Source organism: Neofelis nebulosa, chromosome 11 (assembly GCF_028018385.1).
Source record: "Neofelis nebulosa isolate mNeoNeb1 chromosome 11, mNeoNeb1.pri, whole genome shotgun sequence".
Classification (NCBI taxonomy): Eukaryota; Metazoa; Chordata; class Mammalia; order Carnivora; family Felidae; genus Neofelis; species Neofelis nebulosa.
In genome coordinates, this window is record NC_080792.1 from 87,868,370 (window position 1) to 87,882,703 (window position 14,334).

The 14,334-nt window shown below is 50.3% G+C and overlaps 1 protein-coding gene across 8 annotated transcripts in view; it reads right to left on the bottom strand.

Moving 5' to 3' along the window:
* Window positions 1–14,334, bottom strand: part of KDM2B (lysine demethylase 2B) — a 154,901-nt gene that overhangs the window by 89,404 nt on the left and 51,163 nt on the right. For 6 of the 8 annotated variants that reach the window (XM_058691304.1, XM_058691307.1, XM_058691302.1 and 3 more), the window contains 2 exons: window positions 8,388–8,570; window positions 8,072–8,174 (listed from right to left, as the gene is read on the bottom strand). In XM_058691304.1, coding sequence (XP_058547287.1) covers window positions 8,072–8,174; window positions 8,388–8,570 — 286 coding nt within the window. Of the gene's footprint in view, window positions 1–30; window positions 157–725; window positions 965–8,071; window positions 8,175–8,387; window positions 8,571–14,334 lie in introns of those variants that run through there. The other 2 variants (XM_058691311.1, XM_058691308.1) reach the window with 2 other exon arrangements.

Here is a 14,334-nt window from a genome sequence, read left to right on the forward strand (position 1 = left end):
CTCGCTCTGGCGTGACGCCTTTGCACTGACCTCTACAGCTTCCTCTTCCAAAGCACACCGCAGTCACATGGGCACCCCGGCTCTGTGCCACGGCCGCTAAGCTCTCCCCGCCGGCCAGCCAGCCTGGCTTCCGCCTCGGCTGCCCCTTGCCCGGAAAGCCGCGCCCCTTAACACCCCCCACCCCCCACCGCCCCGGTGGCTTCTGTGCAGGAGCGCACCCTCCAAGTTGGGGGATGAGAATCAGGAGCCCCCGAGCTAAGCCTCTGGGGGGTTCCCGCCTCCCAAGGCCCGCGCAGGCTGGGGAGGAGCGTGATGGGAGGGGGCGCTGCACCTGCAGCACCAACTTTGGGGCACTGCCTGGGATCCGGGGAAGCCGGGCGACCCCACCCCGCCCTTTTCCCTCCAACTTAGCGAAACTCCCCGGGCGGCTCAGGCGGCATCCCTTCGGGCAAAGGTCTTGGCGGGGGAAACCAGGGAAAAGCTGGCACCGGGTGACGGGGCTGGAGGCGCCGATCGCGCGCGCACACACACTACACACTTAAACGCAGCCCCGGGAGACACAAAGAGCTGCTCCGCGACGCCGGCCGCGCAGCCCGCGGGCTGGAGGCGACCCACACCCCGCCCCGGCGCGCCCCAGAGGAGCGGTGGCTCCCGGGGTAGCCCCGGGCCCGCGGGGCGCAGCGCAGGGACGCCCGCCCGGCCCCGCCCGGCGCGTCCGCGGTTACCCTCGGCGGCGGCGGCGGCGGCAGCGCGGCTCCCGGGCGTCCCCTTCGGCAGCGCAGGATCGACGCGCGCCCAGCCCCGGAGACCGGAGCCGAGCCCCCTCCACGGCGCTGCCAGGGCCCGGCCGAGGACTGTGCAGCCCTCTCTCTCTTCCTTCCTTCCTCGGGGAGCTGGGCGCAGCCTGCGCTCATCCCCGCGCTGAAACTGAACACCCGCGCGGCGCGGCGGCCGCCAGGAAGGAGGAGGGAGGCCGCGGCGGCGACAGGGAAGCTAGCCGGCCAGCGCCAGGGGAGGCCGCCGCCGCCCACGGCCGCCCCCTCGCCTCGGCTGGGTGGGGGCACGAGGGTAGCTCTGCAGGCGGGCGCTCAGGAACCCCTGTACCCCCGTTTTCAGGGAGTGTGGACGCCATCCTGCTACTGGAGGTGACCACCCAGCAAAGCCACCTTCCTTACATGTGTCCATTGGGGCACGGCTAGGGGTTGGAGGGAGTGTCAGATCCCAGGTCTGGCAGGCAGCTCAGAGACCAGGTTATGGTGCTCTGGCCCTAAAACAGATTACCTCTGTGACCTTGGGCAACTTACTTTCCCTCCCTGAGCAGGTTTTCTCATCCTAATGACAGGGAGGTGACCTGAAGTTCAACTCTCCATTCTAAGATGTCCCTTACCTGCCCTCTTAGTAGCTGTGTAACCGTGCATCATAGAATCACTGTAGGAATTCACTGAGATATATACATGTTAACACAGTACCTGGCACTATGATACTTTGGTTATTAAATCAATTTTCACAACCCTCTGAGGTCATTCCCAAGATTGTCCCCATTTTACAGATGAGAAAGCAGAGGCTCACCCACCCAGGTCTCTATCATAGTCAGTGATGATGCTTACCCAGGCAGCCTGTCTCAGAGTTTCTCAGGCCTTCTCCCAGTCTAACCTGGCAAATCCCAAGACTCTCAAAGAAGCAGTGTCTGCAGGTTACAGTCAAACTCAACCACTGACTTCCGGCTGCAGGAGATGGTCCAGCCCAAATCAGAAGTCCTACCCTCCAGGGCATGCTCACCAGGGCCACAGCCCTCCTCCCATTCTGTCCCCACACCCTTCCCCTACACCCCAAGGGGGCAGGACACCTCTGCAGGGTCAGAAATCAAGCTTCTTAAGTCTTTGGCCAAACCCCATCTCCTGGGGCTCTCCACCAATGTTAATTAATAGACTCTAATTATCAAGTGCTAATACTAACAGCTACTTATATGCATGGGATCATTACACCTTTAAAACAACCATGGGGCCCCCGGCTGGCTCAGTCAGCAGAGCACGCGACTCTTGACCTCAGGATTGTAAGTTCAAGTCCCACATCGGGTGTAGAGATTACTTAAAAATATAAAATCTTCAAAAAATAATAAATAAAATATAAATAAATAAATAAATAAATAAATAAATAAATAAATAAATAAGACAACCCTATAATCCCCATTTTAGGGAAGTGAGCATTGAAGCCATTTCAAGGTGGTCAACTCCCTGGGCCAGGGTTTTGCTCCCCGGTGTCATTTACAGGATGGCCCGCCGATTAGTACCTCTCCAATGGCCTGCTACGAGCTTATACTGTGAACTTTTTTGCAACTGGCTGATTTTTTTCACCATATGTATGTTCTGTCTATTTAAAAGAAAAAAATTGTATGACAAGAAATATCTCTCACCTTGGATCTGAGCACCAGTCATTGAGTGGGTGTTCTTGAGCAAGGTCTTTGACACACACAAAATATAGATGGAGTTCAATGAGCTGAGAGAAGGCCCTGACAGCTGGACCAGGCTGTCCCCACGGGAAAATTATTATTACTTTTTTAGTCACAAATGCCTCAGCTTAAGCCCCAGCAGGGATCACATCAGATTCATCTGTGTTAAGTATAGCACCCACCAATACAGACCTATAATTATTCTAACCAACTGTGTGACATTGGACTAAATGTTTCCCCCTCCTGGAACTCAGCATTCCCATTTGTTGAACTGATCAGGGGCCTCTAACTGGTGGCCCTCATGGGTCAAACCAGACCCTCGATGTGCTTGGTTTGGCCAGCACTGTTTTGTTTTTTTGTTTTGTTTCTTAAGAAGAATTTTGGGGGGAACCTGGGTGGCTCAGCCGGCTAAGCGTCCAGCTCTTGGTTATGACCAGCTCAGGTCATAATCTCATGGTCAGTGAGTTCAAGCCCTGTGTCGGGCTGTGTGCTGACATCACAGAGCCTGCATGGGATTCCCTCCCTCCCTCTCTCTCTCTCTCTTTCTCTCTCAAAATAAATGAATGAATGAATGAATGAATGAATGAATTTTTGAAGTTATCCACATCCACACCAGCCCCTACCGTCTTACACTCAGCTGCTGCACCTGTTACCTGCACTGAAGCATATGAACTTCAGTTTCCTTGTCTGTAAAATGAGGAGAGTAACACCTGCTTCCAGTACCATTAAGATGTGCATGCTAAGTGTTTAACACAGTGTCTGCATCTATACATGGCAGCACAGAAAGGCTGGCTTTCTTTGTTCCTCTTATAAAGGTGTGGATGTAGAGAGGAAAAGCCAGAAATCCAGAAGCCTGGGATGTGGGTGTGTGGCCCACACAGTCCTGTGCCTGTGTGACGTCAACAGCCTCTCTAGGTCAGATTCCCTGTGTGATATATTACACAGGGATGACCACTTCTAATACCAGCAAACGTGGCTGAGGAGAGCTGAAAGTAAATGAGCATTGCCGAGATAAAAGCCCAGTGCAACTGTGAGAGAATAGATCGAAAAGCCAAGGATTCCGATGGCAGTTGGAGACTTGTATCTACACGAGGCCACAAAGACAAACATCTTGTTCTACCCACATGTCACATCCACTGTAGGCTCCATCTTCCCTGTAGCATGGTTGGGAGGTGGGGCAGGGATGACAGGATCCCCACTTTGTAGAAGGGGAAACTGAGTCCCTAAGAGGAGATGAGAGACTTCCTGCAGCCACCAGAAACTGCCAGGGGCAGCCCTTGAACCTTGCTCATCCCAGCACCCAGCTACACCCTGTCTGGGTTTCAGCTTCACACCCAATTTTTTCCCCAGTTCTTCCTGCCACCCCCATAAGGTGCAGGGAGGAAATGCAGTTCACTCCCAATTATTTGGGAGCCGAATATATGCTTTATGTGGGGTCCCCCTTCCTTTCACTGCTTGTCAGTTCATAGCCTGTCTCCATTAAGCCGCAAACCTCATTTCTGCAAGCAGCATGTGAGGAGAGAAAAGATTGGTTAATTTCCCTCTGGAAGGCATTATAATACCCAGTGGTCCTAAGTGAGAAAGGTACACCCATGCCAGAGACCTAGGAGATTGTGGAGGCTTTAAAACATGCCCACATAGTCCTTGAGACTCCCTTTTTCAGAGATAGAGCCAAATTCCCCTCCCCTTGGTGTGTCGGCTAGACGTAGTACCTCACTTTTAATTAATAGAATATGATAGAAGTAAACAGCATGTGGGGCGCCTGGGTGGCTCAGTCGGTTGAGCGGCCGACTTCGGCTCAGGTCATGATCTCGAGGTGCGTGAGTTCGAGCCCCGCGTCGGGCTCTGTGCTGACAGCTCAGAGCCTGGAGCCTGTTTCGGATTCTGTGTCTCCCTCTCTCTCTGACCCTCCCCCGTTCATGCTCTGTCTCTCTCTGTCTCAAAAATAAATAAATGTTAAAAAAAAGAAAAAAAAAGTGAACAGCATGTGATTTTTCAAAATTGGGCATAATAGGCACTGTGGCTTCTTCCTTGCTCTCTCTTCCCCCACTATTTGGGGTGGGGGAGTACCAGCTGCCATGTCACAGGGACTCTTGAGCAGCCCTATGGAGAGGCCCACAAGGTGAAGAACTCAGGCCTCTTGCCAACAGCGATATGAGTGCGCCATCGTGGAAGTGGGTGCTCTAGCCCCAGTCAAGACAAGCCCAAGAGCAACTATGAGCCACTCTCAGATTCCTGACCCACAGAAAGTGTGAGGTAATGTTGTTTTAAGCTGCTAAGATGTCTTTTTTACGCTACAAAGTTTTAGGAAAATGTTATGCATCAACAAACAACTAATACAAGGGGTACTCCCAAATAGTTGTCAGTTTATCCGATTATGAGGAATTTTCCAAGACAAATAATTCTGGATGGCCAAAACATCCCTGCAGGGTAGAGATGGAGGGGAGGCAATGGCGGATGTGCATGGGGCAGCTGATGTTCCTTCAGCCTGCCCTGTCATCCTCTTTTTCCTTTTATCTTGCTTTTTTTTTTTTCTATAGTAATCTCTACGCCCAATGTGGGGCTCACACTCATGACCCTGAGATCGAGTCGCATGCTCTCCCAACTCAGCCAGCAAGGAGCCTCCCTTTACCTTGCTTTAGGTTTCCTCCCAACACTTATCACCTCCTGAATTATATTATTCACTTGTTTGCTTGCCCATCTCTTTTCACCACCTGAATATAAGCCCCCCGAGTACAGGAACTTTGCTTTATTCACTGTAGCCTACCAATTACTTAGACTAGAGTCTTGCATTTATGGGCAGTCAGTTAACACAGCAATAGATAACTGATACACTAACATATTCTTTACATCTTTTGTCTCCCACAAAGTTACAGCCACCCCCTTGACAACCGCCAGTACCCCTAGCCTTAAGTATCTCAACCAGAACCCATTAAAATTCTGAAAGCCACCCCCCTCCACGATCAAACTGCACAAACCCTGGAGCCGGGGAGAAGGCAATGATGGGTCTGTAACACTTCTCTCTTCCCTCCTGCAAACCTTATATCAGGTGACCTGTCAGCATGGGAGCTCTGACTTCTAGAAACAGTGTCATTTTAATCAAATTCCACAGAACCATTCTGTGGTCCCAGAGGACTTCATCATTGCGGGATTTTTACCTTGCTGATTAACTGAAATCAGCATTCTTTACAGCCAAACCAATGGAAGATTCCCAAAGTGACAACTTCCTTCCTAACAAGGTTCAAATCCTGTAACAAGTTCCCAAGGCCACTGACAGAGTTTGTAAATGTATTTGCCACACAATCCAACCAATGAGTCAAAGACACATGGTTCTAGAAAATAGTGCATGGGGCTCTTTTTGGTAATTCGATAGGATTCTCAAGGTATTACTAGAACTTACTATTCAGAGGAATTTTTCTACCAGGTGAATATACCAAGCATCTAAAGGGGGCAAGGCAATTGAAATCTAGGTCCCCCAGTGCTATTTTCCCTTCCTAGACACATGTCCCATCCAAGTCCCTGCTCCCTCCTGGCCCAGCATTTGCCCCATGGAGGCGATGCACTGCTTTCCGCTCTCACTCCACCCCACTTCCTTCAATCCACACAGCAGCAGCACAACTTGTGGTACGCATATCTGCACACATCCCTCTCTGCTGAAGATCTCAGAGAGGCTTCTGACTGCTCTTAGGAGAAACACAGACCCTTCAGCCTGGCGCATCAGGCCCTGAGCAGCCTGGCCCACCCACCATCCCGCACCCCCCACCCACTTCCCTCACTTTGCTCCAGCCTCACTAACCTTCCTTCCACAGGTCCACCTGCCCCTGTCTTCCTGACCTTCCTAGCCATCCCACCAGGCTCTCTGCACACAGCCAGGAAAGCTCTTCCCAGACCTCTTCACCTAAGTAACCCCACTTCCCCGAGACCCCACCCTGGGGACGACGGCCCGGCCCTCCGTGACCGCGAGTGCCCTGGTACACAATCCTGGAGCACTGTGGATCTCTGCCTTATGGTCTCGACAGAGCTGCAAATTTCCATTTGTTTCTCTGATTGTTGGATGAACGTCTGTCTCCGGATAGACTACAAGCTCCGTGAGGGCAGGGAGCTCACCTGGTTTTCTCCTCTCTGCATTCTCAGTGCCCAGCACCAATCAGATGTTTAATACATATGCTGACTGAATCACCCAATCAATCGATCAGAGCTGTGATCCACCCCTAACTAGTCTCTGAGCCCCACACTCTTTCCTCCAGCTCTACCCTCATGATTCCATCAAGGCCCCTGGCACTTCCCTTCCTCCACCACCCCCCTCCAAGTCCCTCCCATCTCCTCTTCCTTTAAAGCCTAGGTGCAGTGTGCCCTCTGAGAGGACTTCCCACTGCCACCAGCCAAAAAGGATTCCTCCTCTCCCTGTCCCGTCCCAGAACCGGTTTCACTCTACCTAGGATGAGATGGCACCTTACCCCATGAGTTATACGACACATTCTCCAGAGGGTAGGGGCTCTTAGTCTCATTCATCTTACTTCCCCACCCGAGGGGCTCCAGAAATTTTGCTGTGATCGAACGGGACAGGAACAGAACTGAAACCCTTCTTCCCTCCCCACCTTGAGCTCATTCTTTGTGTTTGAAGCAGCCCAAATCTAAGGGGTGTAAAGAGCTTCAGCTTCAAGGGGAGGAAAAATGCCTGAGAAATAATTAAAGAAAGAGAGAGCTTGAAAGCAAAGCCTTGAGAAGCCAGGGCCAGCGTGCTGGCCTCTCTCACAAAGCTGGCACCGAATCTACATTCACTCTACCCTTCATTCAGGGTGGAGTGAATGAACAGCTCACAGCCTTCACGCTCCTGGGGGCACTCCTGGCAGCAGGGCTGAGCAGAAAGATATTAATGGATTCAGAGCTGCCAGAGCCAACTCTTCTAGGAAGCCCAGAGCAGCGGTCATGCCTGGGACGGCCAGCATCTCCTTCCTGTTTTGGAGATGGAAACACAGACGGTCTGAGGTGGAGAGAGCCCCGATAGCCCCAAGGGTCCCCAGGGTCCGTTACCAAAATTCTAGAATGTGGGAGGGATCATAGGTGCCTCTGTCCTTGTTTAACGACTGGTCTCAGGACTTACTGGTCCATATGTAGTGATGTCCCTGCAATTAGACGTGGCCATCTTCTCGGCCCAGAGCCGACCTGCCGCTTCGAGACACCAGCTAAGGAGCGTTTAGTGAGTAAGTAGCCCTTGGGCTTTGATCAGGAAAAGTTCTGGATCGGAGGCCCTGCATCTCAACAGCAAGCAGCAAAAGAACACCGGATCCCTTCCTAGCCCTTGGCAAAAGCAAAGTGTCCATGATCTGCCCACTCCCAGGGCTTGCAGTCACTTGGCAGGAGTAGATAAAGGTCTGGCAAGCACACAAGTACAGAGAGACGGTCCCCAGTATTCCTCCCCTCCACTCAGATCACAGGCCCCGAGGGAGAGCTGGCAAGGAGGCCAAGAAGGACCATCTGGATGGGGAATGCAGAGCCCCTGTGTTCCAAGGCGCCAACCTGCTCACGCCAAGGACCCCCATCCCTTACATCCCAGCAGCACCCTGTTGGGCTAGGAGACACCCCCACCCCCAGCTCCCGCCACTAGCCAGGCAGTCTTACTTCTTCACTTTCGGGTATTTCATCTCTGCAATGGCGTTCGTGGCTTCTGTCTGCTTCTCCTTCAGATGCTGGGGCCACATGTTGTCCACCCAGTCCACCAGGTCTACCTGAAAGCCAGATCGATGTCAGCACTTCCTGTCTTGGGGTGCCCTTCCACTGGGCTTCCTCACCACCTCCTCCCTTCCCCGTGCTCCCCACGCCCCTCCTGTCCTTCCCTGGGGCTGACACTGGCTGGCCTCAAGACTGAAGCAAGTGAGGCTGGGCAAGGAGAGGAAGCGGGAGGGAGGCGTCAAGGAGAGGGACGGCAGCCGGGGACCTACCACAGTCGGACGCTTGACCAGGTGCTCCAGCTTGGTGTGGCTGAACTCAAGGCTGATGACATTGTACAGCTTGTCCCGCTGAGCCTCAGGAGTCTCGTAGTACCGCACAAACTGGGACATGCTCATTTCCGCACCCTTCTGCGTGTTCACATCCATCACGTCCACCAGCCGACGGCCGCCTGGGGGCAGAGTGCACGTGCTGGCGGCTCCTGACAGCTTGGGGCCCGGATCCCACTTGGGGTCCCCATGAACAAAACCTGCCTCTTCCATATGCCATATCTGCTCTGTCACCTCATCCACTTGGTTTTCCTCACTGAATCTCTCTCCACTGCTTCCCTGCACCAGCGTGGCCTCCACACTGGTCCAGTCCACCCTTACTAGTCTCCAAGACAACCTCCGAAGCGGTCTCCAGACGCCCTCCTCCCGTCCAGAACATCCTAAGGGGGCTCCGGACTGCCCCCTCCCGCCCAGAACATCCTAAGCTGTCTCCAGACTACCCCCTCCTATCCAGAACATCCTAAAAGGTCTCCAAACTACCCCCTCCTGTCCATCCTCTACAGTGCTGCCAGCGTGAGCTTTCTAAAACAGAGACCTGACCACGGACACTCCTCTCTCTGCTCAAAACCTTCAATGCTCTGTACTGCCTACTAAAGAATCTCTTAGCATGGCACTCAAGGCCTTTCTGTTTATTCACAGCACTAGGATAGTACTTCTTTCTTTTTCTTTTTTTAAATGTTTATTTATTTTTGAAGGAGAAAGAGACAGAGTGGGTGGGGGCGGGGCAGAGAGAGAGGGAGACACAGAATCTGAAACAGGCTCCAGGCTCTGCTGTCAAGCACAGAGCCCGACACGGGGCTCGAACCCACAAACCACAAGATCATGACCTGAGCCAAAGTCGGACGCTCAACCGACTGAGCCACCCAGGCGCCCTGGACAGTACTTATTTCTATAGAAAATTAGCTGTTTGGTAGTCTCCCTCCCTGGTCTGTGAAGCCAGGAGTTACTTGACTTCTCTGAACCTCTGAATCTTCATCCTGCCATCTCTTATTTTTTTAATCTTTTTTAATGTTTTTTGTTGGGGAGGGGGGAGGGGCAGAGAAAGAGGGAGACACAGAATCCGAAGCAGGCTCCAGGCTCTGAACTGTCATCACAGAGCCTGATGCGGGGCTCAAACTTGTAAACGGTGAGATCATGACCTGAGCCAAAGTCAGATGCGTAACCAACTGAGCCACTCAGGTGGCCCTGCCATCTCTTTTCATAGGCTAACTGTGACGATTAAATCAGATGATGCTCACAGAACTACTAAGCACAGTACCTGGTACTGAAATGCATGGGTCTCCCCCTTATTCCCTGGGACTAATCACAATTCCTAAATATGTTTTGTTGGCTTTGTTGTCTTTCTTCCCTACTGTTCTGTAATCATTGCCAGGACAGAAGTCCTGTCTGTCTTGCTCACTACTTTATCCCGAGTATCTAGAACAGAGCCTGGCACATGGCGGGAGCTCAGTAGATACTTATGGAACAAATAAGTGAGGAATATTGGCTGTCCCATGCAACATGTGACGTACGACTTCTCATAGGAACCACCGCTGAACTGAAAGGAATGAGGGGCACCCTTCCTCAGGAAAGTCCCACTTCTCATCTCAGGAGTGAGCTGGGCCACCTCCCACTGCTTCCCAGAGACAAAGAAACAAGCTCAGGACTGGGAGACAGGAGCGGTCAGCACTAGCGCTGGGACCAATGGCAACGAACAGAGCTTCAAGGAAACCACAACCCTTCCGGGGACTCTACTTCCCCATCTGTAAGATGGGAATAATAATGGCTCCAGACCTTCAGTCAACATAGAAGGAACAACCAAAATAAGCGCTGTGAGCGGTGAGAAAACAGACACACAGCAGATTGCCAAATTCATGGTGATTGAGGATGAAAGCTGGCCCCTCCTATCTGTCAGGACACAAAACAAGCATCGGGACTGGAATGAGGAGCCCACCATCTGTTAAGGAAAGACCTCAATTCCCCATTAGCTCAGTGACAAATATATGGTCCATGGGAATTTAGAAATGTATAAGCCAGAGGAATTAAGAAAGAAAGAAAAGAACAAGAAGCAGGAGATCACCTTGTTCAAAGCCACTCCAAGACAGAAGAGCAAAGAAAGCAGCAAATGACAACCCGTGGGCAAACCTGGCCCACGGGCTATGAACAGTTTTTACATTTTTAAGTGATGAGGGAGGGGGGAAAAATCAAAAGAAGAATATTTTTTAAATTTATTTATCTGGGAGGGAGAGAGAGAAAGAGAATCCCAAGCAGGCTCCGCACTGCCAGCACAGAACCCAAGTGGCTCGAACCCATGAACCGTGAGTTCATGACCTGAGCTGAAGTCACTCAACCAACTGAGCCACCCAGGTGCCCCTCCGGAAGAATATTTTGTGATATGAAAATACTACAAAACTCAAATTTCTGGGTCCATATATAAAGTTTTATTAGCATACAGCCACACTCTGGTTCACACAATGTCTCTGGCTGTGTCCATGCTGCAAGGGATAAGCTAAGTAGCTGACACAGACTAAATGGTCGGCAAAGCCCAAAACACTGACTCTAGATCTTTACAGAGAAAGCTTGCCAACCCTTGAACTAGACAAAACCCTCATGGAACTTACATGCTGATGTGACCACTATTCCCATTTGGTTCAGCGCTATATACCCAGCTCTGTGCACAGAGCCTGCCTTATAAGAGGCCCAAGTTCAGTATTTGCTGAATTAATACACAGTGCATTTCACATAGTAGGAACTGAATAATAAAATAATCCCATAGGCACATATGAGAACTTGGGTGTTACTATCTTTTGGGTTCAATATCTAATTTTTCATAACCACCCCAGATGCTAGGTAGGACTGTCCTTGTCTTATAAATGAGGAAACTAGGGGTGCCTGGGTGGCTCAGTCGGTTTAGCATCTGACTTCGGCTCAGGTCATGATCTCATGGTCTGTGAGTTTGAGCCCCATACTGGGCTCTGTGCTCACAGCTCAGAGCCTGGAACCTGCTTTAGATTCTGCGTCTCTCTCTCTCTCTCTCTCTCTCTCTCTCTCTCTGCCCCTCCCCTGCTTACGCTCTGTCTCTCTCAAAAATAAACATTAATAAATTAAAAAATAATAATAATAATAAATAAATGAGGAAGCTAATGTTTACAGACAATGGGATCGGCTCGTTGTCCAGAATATACTCTACCAATTAGAATAGTCAATATTTACTGAGCACAGGTAAACTCTCTCCACAGGTTATCTTAAGTTCATTATGGTTCTGTGAGGTAGAACTTCACTTATACCCATTTGATAGATGAGAAACCGAGGCTCAGACAACTAACTAGACCCAAAATGCCCAGTTAATGAGCAGCAGAACTGCAACGTGATGCCAATTCAATCTAATCCGGTGCCCAGGCTCCTGTCCCCTGACTCCTGTTCCTGTCCTATGCAATACTGAATCCAGATCACATGCTATGGTTGAAAAATGATCTCTGCCTTCAGGGACTGGCTCCTGACCCCACAGATCCTGGGAAGACTCGGAGAACAGCTTTGTCTTTGCTTCAGGAGTGCAGATCCACCAGGGGGCATCCCTGAACTTTGCTGGAAATTCTGGCCTGCTCTGGACAGTGCTGGCTCCTACCTTACCCGGGGCTCCTGGAGCAGGTAGGCTCTGCTCAGCTTTTCTGGGAAGCCCACTTGGCAGAGGCTGCTATTACAGCAGGGGAGTTGAAAGAAGAACAGGCACCCAAACCCTCCCCCATCTCTGGCCAGCCTCCCACCTCCCGCAGCCTCTCCTTCCAAACTTTGCACAAGGTCATGTCTGCGAAGCCCGCTGTGGAAGGACTGCTGGGCAGGTAGATAACAATCACAGACCTAGAGGCTCATGCAAGTCCGCACTGAAGACTGGAGCTCAGTCGCCTCTATCAGCACAACAAATTAAGGAAAGACTTCATGGATCAAAAACCAGCTGGACGTTGGGCCTCTTAGTTTCTCTATCAGTTTCCCCATCTGTAACATGGGGACAAAAATGGCAGCTTGCCCACAGGTTGATCTGAGCCTTAAGGGAGATAATGCACATGAAACACTTCCATAAAGTGCCTAAAGATAGGTATTGTTACCTAATTGGCCAAGTTCATCTATAATTACAGGTGGAGAAAATTAAGCAGTAGAAAGTCAGAGCCACTTAAATCTCTGCCAGCCAGTCCAATGGACTGACTACTTCAGATCCTAAAACATAACAGGGATGACTAACAGGTGTGAGATTTTTATGGCGGGTGATAACAATGTCCTAAAACAGACTGTGGCGATGTTTGCACAGCTCTGTGGACAGATGAAAAGCCACTGAATTGGACACTTTAAATAGTTGAATTGTAGGGCATGTGAATGATACCTCAATAAAAATGTTATTAAACAAAACAACTCAGGCACTAAATGACCAACAAAGTTGGTTATTCTAAAAGTAACTTTTTTCTTTCAAAAGTCTCGCATCGGGTCACCTGCATGGCTCAGCAGGTTGAACATCCAACTCTCGATTTCAGCTGAGGTCATGATCTCACGGTTCGTGAGATAGAGCCCCACATCAGGCTCTGCACTGACAGCTCAGAGACTGCTTGGGATTCTCTCTCCTGGCCCCTCTCTCTGCACTTCACCTGCTTGCTCACTCTCTCTCAAAATAAATAAACTTGGAAAACAAAAACAAAAACATGATACTCAGTGAAAGAAGCCAAACACCAATGGTCACATTTTTTTTTTTTTTTACATTTATTTATTTTTGAGAGACAGAGCACAAGCCGGGGAGGGGCAGAAAGAGAATGAGACACAGAATGGGAGTCAGGCTCCAGGCTCTGAGCTGTCAGCAGAGCCCGACGCAGAGCTCGAACCCACAAACCACGAGATCCTGAGCCGAAGTCAGACGCTTAACCGACTGAGCCACCCAGGCGCCCCACCAGTGGTCACATATTTCATGAAGTCATTTATATAACATGTACAGAAAAGGTAAGTCCACAGAGACTAGAAGTAGGTTAGTGGGTGCCAGGGGCTGGGGGATAGGAATGAGGAATGAGTGTTAATGGCTATGCGTTTCCTTTCAGGGTGATGAAAATGTTTTGGAACCAACAGAGAAGTAATGGTTGCACAACATTATGAATGTAACAAATGCCATTGAATTGTGTACCTTAAAATGGTTAATTTTATGTTATGTGAATTTCACCTCAATAAATTCTTTTTTTTTTTTTTTTAGGTTTTATTTATTTTGAGAGAGAGAGAGAGAAAGCACGAGTGGGGGAGGGGCACAGAGCGAGAGGATCCCAAGCAGGCTCTGCGCTGTCATTATGGAGCCCGACACAGGGCTCGAACTCACAAACCATGAGCCGAAGTCAGACACTTAACCAACAGAGCCACCCAAGCACCCACAATAAATTATTTTTCAAAGCAATGTAAGATATGAATTTAAATCTCATATACTTCCTCCAACCTGACAAGAACAAGACTTCATTTCTTCCTCTCTCTCTCTCTCTCTCTCTCTCTGTCTCCTTTTACCTAATTGTTTCTTGTGAGTCTCCCTTCATCATGGACCAAGAGCTTGAGCCATGCACTATTTCAGCTTCTCTCTCTGCAGAGGCTTCACAAACCGCCCACAATGCCCTTCCCTCCCCTAGGGAGGTGATAGGTGTATGCATGGGCTCAGTTCTTCACAACTTAACAGGGCTTAGGGATGCAGGGAGAGGTGGGAAACCCTAAAGTGAGACCAGGAAAGGATAAACAAAATTCAAGATGGCAGTGGAATGGTGACCCTCCAAAAGATTTACCCAGAACTTTTGAATAGGACCTTATTTGGAAAAAGGGTCTTTTAGAGGTAATTAGTGTAAGGATCTCAAGAGGAGATTGTCCTGGACTGAGAGTGGGTCTTAAATCCCATCACTA